General features: G+C 42.9%; 1 protein-coding gene across 1 annotated transcript; it reads left to right on the top strand.

Moving 5' to 3' along the window:
• Positions 1–578: 578 nt before the first annotated feature.
• On the top strand, positions 579–5,284 carry emx2 (empty spiracles homeobox 2). Its single transcript, XM_071481367.1, has 3 exons — positions 579–1,284; positions 2,362–2,546; positions 4,036–5,284. The coding sequence occupies exons 1-3, from the start codon at positions 894–896 to the stop codon at positions 4,201–4,203; spliced, it is 744 nt and encodes a 247-aa protein (XP_071337468.1). The 5' UTR covers positions 579–893; the 3' UTR covers positions 4,204–5,284.
• Positions 5,285–10,967: the final 5,683 nt, after the last annotated feature.

Raw genomic sequence — 10,967 nt, forward strand, 5'->3', positions numbered from 1 at the left:
CTGGTGTCTCCCAGACATCCCATCCATCAGGGTTCAATTCAACCTCACAGAACCTACAGACGAAAGAAGACGAGTAGGAACGAAACAAGAACCGTTCTCCCACAGAGATCCAGACAGAAAACCAACATCCGGAGAAATGAACGCGGCCCGAGAAACGAACTGCAGCTAAATATCAGCCTGGGAAAAACGGACTTTAATAGAGCTGATTGGATGTTTGCGCAACATTGTTATGCATAATTAAAAGTAATCACTTGCTGGTAGTAACACCACACACACACACAAACACACACTCGCCCTCAGAAATAAATATAAAAATCAGTGTGAACCTGTCATAGGCCTTAAATACAAATAAGCAGGCCACCTTGAGCTTGTCGAGCCCGCTGGTTCAGTCTGTTAAATGTCCTGGAGATATGTGCGTGTGCTTGTGTGTGTGTGTGTGTGTGTGTGTGTGTGTGTGTGTGTGTGCGGGGGGCTCCTCTCTGGACGAATCCGTTCCGTGTTGCGCGTTCGAGTCCGCCTCTCCGCGCCCCTGTTCCCACTGACGCACTTTTTAAGCGTCTTCCCTTCTCCACCTTAAGGCGAGCAGCAGCGGCAGCGACCAATCACCATGCCATTACAGCTTTCAGAGGAAGCTGTTTATGGGACTGCAGCGCTAATTAGGCTCATGAACTAACAAATCTGCCTGCACGAACCTGGCGAGGAAAACGATCACATCCATGGATTAGTCTGGGAGTAGCCGAGCACTTTTTATTTTGGCTTCCTCGGCGCTGCCGCCTTTTCCCAACTTATTTACTGCGCAGAAACTTTCCCCCTTTCTTGGGTGTGGAGTATTTTTTAAGCGAGAGCGCCTACGACGACTTTAACTTAAACTGGGGAATCTGGACTATCAGACCATGTTTCAACCTACACCCAAGAGGTGTTTTACTATAGAGTCTTTAGTGGCGAAGGATAATCCTATACCGGCGTCCCGCTCCGAGGAGCCCATCAGGCCAGCGGCTCTCAGCTATGCAAACTCCGGCCAGATGAACCCCTTTCTGAACGGCTTTCACTCCGGCGGCAGGGGCGTCTACTCTAACCCGGACTTGGTGTTCGCCGAGGCGGTCTCTCATCCGCCAAACTCCGCCGTCCCGGTGCATCCGGTGGCCCCACCGCACGCTCTGGCCGCTCACCCGCTTTCCTCCTCACACAGTCCGCACCCTCTTTTTGCGAGCCAGCAAAGGGACCCCTCAACTTTCTACCCCTGGTTATTACACAGATATAGGTACTTGGGCCACAGATTTCAAGGTAAGTGAGCAAAATGTTTTCGTTCGCCTCACTTTTACGCACGAAGCGCGCCGAGCGGCTGGAGACAGACTTCAGAGTCAGTCCGTGAGCCCCGGCAGCAGCAGTGAGGCTGCAGCGGCTCCACACCAAACACACGCGTATTCAAGAGGATGGGTTCGCTTAAAAACGACCCTGTAGTGAATTTTACATTTAAGGAAAAAAAAGTAGAATCATATTGAAAGAAGAAACAATTGTTATCTTGGCTTCTGTTGCGTCTGTTGTGTCTGTTGTGTCTGTTCAGGGCTAAAAAAAACAAACAAACAAAAAAAAAAAACACCTCTGGTAATTTTGACATGATTGTACGTAAAAACGAAAATAATGCATCTCGTTGCTCCTCGGTTCAGTTTGATAAGATTTTTAACAGCAAAGATACATTTTTTAATTTAAAGGAAACAATGAAATAATGTGGATTTTGAACTGAGGAGCCTGTTGTTAATTTTCTGAGGCTGACATGAGTCAGATTTGGGGTCATTTTAATTTTATTAATTGACCTGACTCTTCCTTCGAGATGTTTAGACTCTTAGAAAATTTATTTATAATTTTTTCCCCTTTGTTTGCTCATTATAGTGAATTGAATTGTCATTATTTGATTGTTTTTTTCTGACAAATTGAAGCTGAATTATCATATTCCACAGGAATCGATTCTAAATGAATTTTGAAAGCGGTATTTGGCTGCTGTTTATTTAAACGTCTCTGCGCTGTTTGGATTTTACCTGCGATTTTGTTGACAAAGGCTGTTTGTGAGCTAATTGAATTAGGCCCAGGATTAAACCTCTGCTTTGTTTCGTTCCTGTCCTCCACGCAGAGGATTCACTCATGTTAGATGAAGATGCACAACAATAAACAATAAGTGGAATATGTGCACTTTTTCGATCCATCATTTTCTGTCATTTCCAGTCCTGCCCTCAGACACTGCTGTTTGATGGTCGTGCGCAGGCCCGCTGCTTGTTGTGGAAATGTTCATGTGTTAGAAAAGAAAAAACTAAAGAAACAGAGAGACAAGATGATGACAGGTCCCCGTCTTCTGCTCGTCTCCAGGTAATGAAACGAGTCCAGAGAGTTTCCTTTTGCACAACGCGTTGGCCAGAAAGCCCAAAAGAATCCGGACAGCGTTTTCACCCTCGCAACTCCTGCGGCTCGAACACGCGTTTGAGAAAAACCATTACGTGGTGGGAGCAGAGAGGAAGCAGCTCGCCCACAGCCTTAGCCTCACAGAAACTCAGGTAAGAGCCTGCCTCCACACCCCACTGCCCACGGTGTCTTTATTCCACCTGCAGGCAGCAACTGTGCTTTTATTTGATTTGATTTTTTCATGTTTAATTGTGCTGCTGTTTCCTATGTGTTGTGTGATGTTCTGGCCCACATGCACTTTATTGTCCTTTTTATTGGTGTCGTAAAAACACATCTCTCGCGTCATGCCTGGTGTAGCGGACTAAATATGGGACGTTCGGTTGTTTTTTCCCTGCGCTCGGCACCGTGCGTCAGGAGCCTGTTAAACAGGGCCGCTGTTGCACTGACGCATGGAAACAAAGAGCAGCAGTGTCATTTGAAAAACAATATATTTATATATTTTTAATAACCAGCCACCGAATTGTTTCTACACACCAGCTTCCATAAATGCATGTTGTCAGTGGAAGACAGAGGCTTTCTGTTGGAACCAGTCCACCGTCATTGTATAGGCCTAACCTCATTTCAGGAGGGGTTGAATTACTTTGTTTTGGGGGGAGAATGTTGCCTTTCAAAATGGAGGGCAAATTAACCAGTTAACCATTTTCTGGGATAGGCGATACAAAGAGCGAGGCGGGTTCAGTGGACTCGCCCTGCCATATTTAAGATGCTGCTGAGCCCGTCAGCCCGCTGCCTTTTGTCCGCCGCGGCTGCTTTTGGACGGCGGGGCCTTTGGAGGAGCTGAAGGGAGAAATGAACCATCACCTTCTTCAATTAGCCCACTGAAGGCTTATTAAACGCACCTCGGTTGCCATTTAAGAGCTAAAGGGGGCTGAAGGGTGACAAAGCAGGAACAGGCAATTTATCGATTTAAGATGTTGTTAATTCCCCACGGTGCCTTTCCTGAACAGAGCTGAGTCGATTTAGAGGAGTGTGTGAAAATATATGGTAAATATGTGACATGGATTAGATTCCTTTATTTCGATTGCATTTACACGCTGGTACAAAAAGCTGCTGCTATTGTGAAAGAAAAAAAAAATCCTCTGACCTACTTTATGAGAGGCGTCAAAAGTTTGTCCAGGATCAGATGTTTGTGAGCTTAGAAATGAAACAGATTTTTTTTTTTTTTTTTATTGCATCACTTTATTTTATTTTTGTATTTTTAAAGGCATGTTGTGGGATGTCAGGGATGAGAAGTTGCACCGTTTGATTTTTAAACACTGACCTTTTATAGGCTGAGTTCACATTTGTGGCATAAATTAATATTGTATATTAGAGTAATTATTATAATTAGAGGATTTAAATGTATATATTTATGCCAACCTGAGAATATAATTGATTTTAGTTTATTCTGGTGTTTGATCATCTACTGCAGGTCACACTTTACCTTTTTGTTTCCACTGCACCGCTGCCTGCTTGTATTCAGCCCTGCTTTCCAAACAATGTGTCCCTTTTACGCACTGGCCAATCCCAGTTTATCTTGTGATACTGATCCAGTTTTTTTCTGTCTTTCTTTCTTTTCTTCCTTTTTTTTTTCCTCTTCAGGTAAAAGTGTGGTTTCAGAACCGGAGGACGAAGTTCAAGCGGCAGAAGTTGGAGGAGGAGGGCTCGGAGTCTCAGCAGAAGAAGAAAGGATCGCATCACATAAACCGGTGGAGACTGGCGACTAAACAGGCGAGCCCAGAGGAAATTGATGTCACTTCGGACGATTAAAAAAAAACAACAAACAAGACTATATAAGCGTCTGTGTGAAGGAGGACATGGATAAAGGATGCCGTGTAGAGACAATGAGAGGGTAAAAAGCCAATGTCACATTTCAGATCTCCGGAGATCGGCAGCTGAGGGTGAGAGAAACCCGACTGGTGGCCCTGCTGTCACCATGTGGGTCTGTCAGTCCAAACGACCCGGGGACATGTGGCTGACAGTGTCTCAGTCCATCTACCTGCACCCTTCCACGCACCAACCAACCACCACTACAACCCCCATCTACCACCAACCAATTCTTTTTTTTCTCCAATTCATATTGGACGTTTGCACAGAAGGTTTTTTTTCTTTTAAATTAAAAAAACGTTTCCACTCAAGATACCAAAACACCAAACAGCTTTTGTAAAACTTGAATTGCATGGTATAGTTTTTTCCTGGTAGTTGTTTTAATTTGACAAGTTTTCTCAAACCAAGAAAAAAATAATTCAATTTTGTTTTTAACTCTATTTTCAAACTGAGAGATGTCGTGCTTCTTCCTTTTTACAAAGTGTGCAGTCTTTAATTAATGATTCTCGTGTAAAAGTGATTGTGAAAACATATGAAGTAGCGGTGCTGCGTTATAGTGTTTTTTAAAGAAAAGAGAACAAAAAGTGAATTTCGGTTTAACAAAAAAAAAAAAAAAAAAAAAAAAAAAAATCTTTCTAACCAGTGAATCCGACCACAGATAGAGTACTTAAAGGGAAGGTATCAGGACATTCCTTTAACCTAAAGCTTTACCAATGTGTCGCTGTGGCCCCACGCAGCCTTCTGTCAGGACTTGACCCTCCACTGAAAGTTGCCACGAAGGACTAAAAATACAAGAATTGAGAAAAAAAAAAAGAAAAAAAAAAAACTTCAAGCACTGAGCGTATTCCATGTACAGAAATGCTAAAAGTTAATGTTTCTGTTAAACCCTCTTTTACAGAATGTAAATAATTTTTGTGTTTGTGTTAAGTTTGCTACAATTTTAACACAAAGTATACTTCCAAGAAGTATGTAATTGTCAATATTTTGTCAATAAAGTTTTATCAATATGTTGCGCGCAGTAAAAGTATAGACTTGTGATTACACAGAGCAGCTGACTGGAGGCCTCGGACTAAACGAAGCGCTTAGGGCGATGATCTCCTCTCACTCTGGTGCCACCAGACAGAGTCAGTGTGGTGCGGTGAGCTTTGCTGATGTGGCGTCAGAGAAACACTGGAGCTGAATTTGAAAACACACAGAGGAAAAACGCTGCAGCCTGTAACGTGTTGTCCTCCGCTCTGCGTCTGTTTCTCAGTGTGAAGTGGACGGCATTAGTCTCGTTTTAGAGAGGCTGCAGCCTCTGCTCCGCTCCAGCTACAAAGACTCTCTGCAAGCTTTTGTGAAGGTGCAAATCAGTTTGGGCAATTATCATGCGAGTAATATGGGAGGGGGGGGGGGGGGGGGGGGGGTCCAGTGGTCCACTTTAATCTCTTAATCCACGGATCCAAGGGGGCTTGGTTGGACATAATTTAGTACAATCTGACTACCCCTCACGACGCGATAAGGGAAGGTTGCAGTGCGCCGCAAAATGGGATCTTTGTTTAAAATCTTGTTGTAGGCTCCATCATGCTGCAAGCTGCAGCTCTGGGCCGGCCGGGGCCAGTGCAGGACTTCTGTAGGAGCCTGTAGGCTCCGCTAGAAAAAGATGCTATTTACAGCTGGAAATGATTCTCTATTTACACACAAACAAACCAACAGCAAAACATTGCAGCTCAGTTTTAAATCAGACTATTTCAAACTGGATTATGATTTTTATTTTTTCCTGGTGTCGCACATCAAGCCCAACTTCAGTGTTTCATGGCGCAAGGTGCATGTGTTTGTAGAATTGTTTCATAAACTAAAAAAGAGCTGTTTTTGTGGGTTGGTTTGGGGAGGGGGGGCATATAGGGAATTCTTAATCGGCCCATAGATTATAACAGCAATAAAAATCTTTAGAGAATACCATTAGCTTTGAAAAAAAAAAAAACCTAAAAGCTTTATTACAAACCCAGCTTTGAAATAGGGGGGATTAGAGGACTGAAAGGGTCCCACAATAGTTAGAAGAAAAGGTTTCATGCTAATGAGGTTAATGCCCTTTGTATCTCCGGACTCCACAACTTCATTACTCCTATCTCGGGCAACACCGAGCGGCTCAGAGCTTCACAATCCACTCGAGCTTTTCCCTTCCCTGCCTATAAAGAAGGATTTGATAGCAGTCCTGTTCAAACTAGATAATTATATCTTTTCAAGTTGGAATTAAGATAAAGAAAGTGCAGTGGAGGCGGTGAGCCTTGATCCGCCGCAAACAAATTTGGCGCATTCTCCCCCCCTCTGTGCGCCTGTGTGGACACACAGGAGACAGGACAGGCTTCTCATTAGAGCCTGGCACAGTTTGATTCATTCAGACGCGTTTGATTTTAACCTGCACATATTTCTCTCTAAAAAAAAAACGGCTGTAAAATAAAATCTGTTTTTTTGATAAAAAATTAATTGAAATATTTTTTTGCGGACAGATAAAGATACAAAAATTAAAAACCCACTTTACAAAAGTAAAAGGTCGGTGTCCTGACCGACTGTCTTTTATATTAAAATGCAAAATCAATTTTCAAATGAAGGCACCCATGAAAACATTTAAATTAAATAGTATTTATAATAGTAGGAGTTGCAGATAGGTGTTTTATATTTAAGTTAGCACTTGTCAAAATTAGGTCGAGCCTAAATGATCGAAAGAAACCGCAGTGCGCATGTACGTGACCAACCCCGGAGCTTGTCTAATATTTAGATTCACTCTTTGCGTCTTAAAAATCCAGCGCGCTCCTCTCAGATCCTATTAAAGGACGATCAAGCGCAATTTGAGACTAAGGTCACATGAATATAATTGGTTTGGACAGAATTCAAACAGTGTGTGTGTGTGTGTGTGTGTTACGATGTGAAGTGGGCCCTCATATATCAGATCCTCCCTCCAGCCGCCCCCGCTGTGCGTTAAGGGCCAGCTGCGGGGACCTTTGCTGACCCGCTTATCTAAACTGAGGCTGCTCCGTTCGTCCAGACGCCAAACACGAAACGTCACAGCGCGTGGACAGGTTTGATTATTCCTCCAATATTCGCGACCGAGCCGGTTTGGACGTTTCCTGGACCGAAGCCCCGCTGCATTAAACATTTAGCCTGCAACTGAAATGATTATCCGTCATTGAAAAAAGAGTATTCGGTCCTATCAAGTGACCCCACTGACCCAAAACCTCTAATCTGCAATTAGTAGGTATAATTACGTCCGCTGACACCACTAATGTGAGCAGCGGCGGGGGGGGGGGGGGGGGGGGGGGCAGGCGCAAAACGGGCTCCGCATTAGTGCTGAAAGTCAATAATTGATCGGGAGAAGTGGCTTTTGAAAGGGTGGCTTTGGATAGTTTGTCAGCATGTCGTCTGAGTCAGGGGGCGCAGGCCTGTTCCGCTCTTATTTATTTCGCAGAGCATCTCGTCCCTGAGGTGGCACCTGTGGGCCGGGCCCTGCCACACACCTGATCTGTCCTGTTTCACAAATTGCCTCTGAAATTGATCCTTGAAACGAGAGAATGAACCCTACACAGCTCCCTTGGCCTTGACATAAGGTGCAGCGATAAATATACAAGACTAATGAGCAATTACCATACAATCAGCCTTCAAATAGCTTACATAATAATAAATTAAACATCGGAGCCTCGGATTCAGTTTCTGTCTTTATTATTGATAACGAGGGAGGAGCGTCTGCTGCCGCGATGAGCTCTGATGATTATGTTTTCCAAATGCAGCGATTTCACATTTGCCATCGGGTACAGTCAGCACTTACTGAGCCGCACTGACTAACCGCTCCAGACTTTCCACTGGCATGGACACAACTGCGCAGGCGCGCAAATAGTTTTAATCACACGTTCGTTTTATTGTTATGGACATGAATCCATTTCTAATTTAGATTTTGAAGGAGATGAGGCGTTTAAGTGTATGGTTACACACACACACACACACACACACACACACACACACACACACACTAAGCGTCTTAAATGCAGCATGTATGGGCCCTGCTGCGTTCAACGACTCTAATCGTTTGTGTTAAAGTCTAAACTCTTAACTGAACTGTGCCAGACAATAGATTCTAGTCAGTGTATTGTCTAAAATTAACTAAAATAATGATTTTAATTGTAAAGTATAAAGATGCATTCGGATACATTTTTTTAAATTTTGCTAATAACTGTCCCCTTCTCTTTTTAAAAAAAAATTCTACATCACAGTTAATGAATTCAGACCAGGGTTATACAGAACACACACACAGAAACACACACACTATGAGCCTGGCACCAAAATGTGATTGTTAATAGATGAACGAAGCCAAGAGCCACATTACAAGCCGCTCTGACAGACCCATGCAGAGTCTCACTCACTGGGCTTTGGTGCTCCATTACCCATGTTCACTGAGGTCACCACGCAGACACCACACGGCCGAGAGATGTCGCAGACCTACAAGTGACAAATGGCCGTTTCACGATGGAATATTCACCTTGAGCTGTGACTCAGAAACAGTAAACTTTTTTTTCCCCACCTGCACAGACGCCTCTTTCTCCGTCTATTAGGCTTCTTTTTTGGCCTCCGTCCCACAATGCCCTGCACAGAGTCCACAGACACCTCCATCATCTGCCTGAACTCGGCCTGCTCCGCGCCGTGACCACGCTTGCACAGGCACGGCTCAGTTCTGGAAGAAAGTTTATAGCCTTTATTAGCGGTTTTCCCACTTATTATTTCCATTGGCTTTCACAGTAAACATCTATTTCCAATGCGTTAATATTCCTATGCTCTGCTGAGATGCCGTAGATTCCTGACGTTTATTTTCTTTACTGATGGGGGGAATTTGGGCTGTAATATGATGCAGTTTCATTTGCATATAAGTGTTTCCCACATCTCCACCAGCTCTGAAGAGAGCAACTGTCGACCCCCTGTCCTCTGCAGGTCCAAAACTTTTTATAGGTTGTATCTGCAACCAGCATTCCCCTCAGCGCACTAATGTGTAACATATGGTGGACTGTACACCTGATAAAATACCTCAGGGGCCCCGCAGTTTGGAAAATCCTCAATTCGCTCCCTAAATAAAACAAACAATGGCCTCACTAAATATATCACATGTGCCTGCTGAACTATTTTGTGTCTCTTGACCTGCGAGTCCCCTCCCACATCATCAGCACTGATATGGTCTGTCTGCATGCTGGCTGCTGCCACGGCACTACCAGCAGGTACTTTTGAAAATAATAGTACAGTTTTCTTTATTTTTCTTTTTTTTTTTTACCTGCCGCAGGCGAAGTGCAGCTTGTTGTAGCTACACTGCTCTTGTGTCAGACCCACATGAAGGCTGCTAATTCTTCTGTCCATGTCTTGTGTCTTCCCATGTCAGGATCACATCCAATGACATGTGCTCACATTTAAAACTGGAGTCTTTCACTTCTCGTCTGCTGTTTCTGCTGCAAGTGTGGCCACAGTCAGAGCTGAAATGGAATATAGCTGCTGGTGTTTGGCTTATGGAGCGGACAGGTGAAACTGTGGGCACCTGTTCTCCTGTCCCTGCTCTGCACCCGCCTGAACTTCACTATGTCTCCCCCTCTTGGTAGCTGGGAGGGAGAAAAAATCTTCCCCCCAAAAAACATGAAATATCAAGTTTCTGTTGGCTGAGTCTGACAGCAGTTGAGTGCTTAGAGTCTGGAAAGGGAGGCGGCATAAAATAGTAGTGGTGGACTTGTTGGACAGGAGCCTGCGTGCACTTGGAGAATAGATGGTGCATCGCTTTCCCTTATTCTTTTTCACCATGAGAGTCAACTGCGCCTGTGACACACATTTAAATGTAATTTTAGATCTTTGGATTTTTCATTAAGTGCTTTTTAAAATAGACTGGTGTTGAAAAAGTGAAGCATTTAACTAAACTAAATCTCCCATGAGTAAATGCTGTTTATTTATAGCCTTATATATTCTTACTATTTTGTTCCTGGAGTGTTTGAAAGAAGTTATTCAAGTGATTTTGCAGAAAACATTTTAAAACTAATTGCATTGGTCTAAATGATGTGATGCAAACTCTTCAATTAGTTCTTGTTTTAAAAATTATTTAGTTATTATTTAGTTTTTGTGTAATTAATAACTTGTTATCATGACATCATCTTGCAAATGTAAAGCAGCACTACACTCTTGTAGTGGACTGTTTGCATATGTTTAGTTTAATGTTTTGATTTAGTTACTGACCACCAGGAACACAACATTTTTATTTAACATTTATAGCCTAATCTTTTTTTAATACCTCATCCTATGTGGGCCTTTAAGATAAACAAACTCCAACAATAAGATATATAAAAAGCAGTGCAAAACACAAACAACACTTGTGTAACAATAAATACCAATAAGTGGTGCTATTTTGCCATTTTAACCTTCCTTAAATGCAAAATTTTATCAGACTGTGAAACAATAACATCAATCAACAAAGGACCAATGAGACTGGGGATGACATAAATAACATCTTTTTGTGTGTTGATGTATGTGTTGACAGGAAACATGTTAAAGACTAAGAGACACTATAGAAAATATGAGCCTTTCTGTTTAGCTATTTAGAAGAATAACAAGCTGCACAATTTTAAAGGATTGACTGGCACTTTAAATAATTTTTATTTGGGACACTGAGTTCTTCCTTCACAAGTTTCTCCCAGAATAAAGACGAGAATGAA

The sequence above is a fragment of the Trachinotus anak genome, unplaced genomic scaffold, assembly GCF_046630095.1.
Source record: "Trachinotus anak isolate AG129_WGS33_773 ecotype Australia unplaced genomic scaffold, CSIRO_AGI_Tana_v1 ptg000007l, whole genome shotgun sequence".
In the NCBI taxonomy this organism is placed as follows: Eukaryota; Metazoa; Chordata; class Actinopteri; order Carangiformes; family Carangidae; genus Trachinotus; species Trachinotus anak.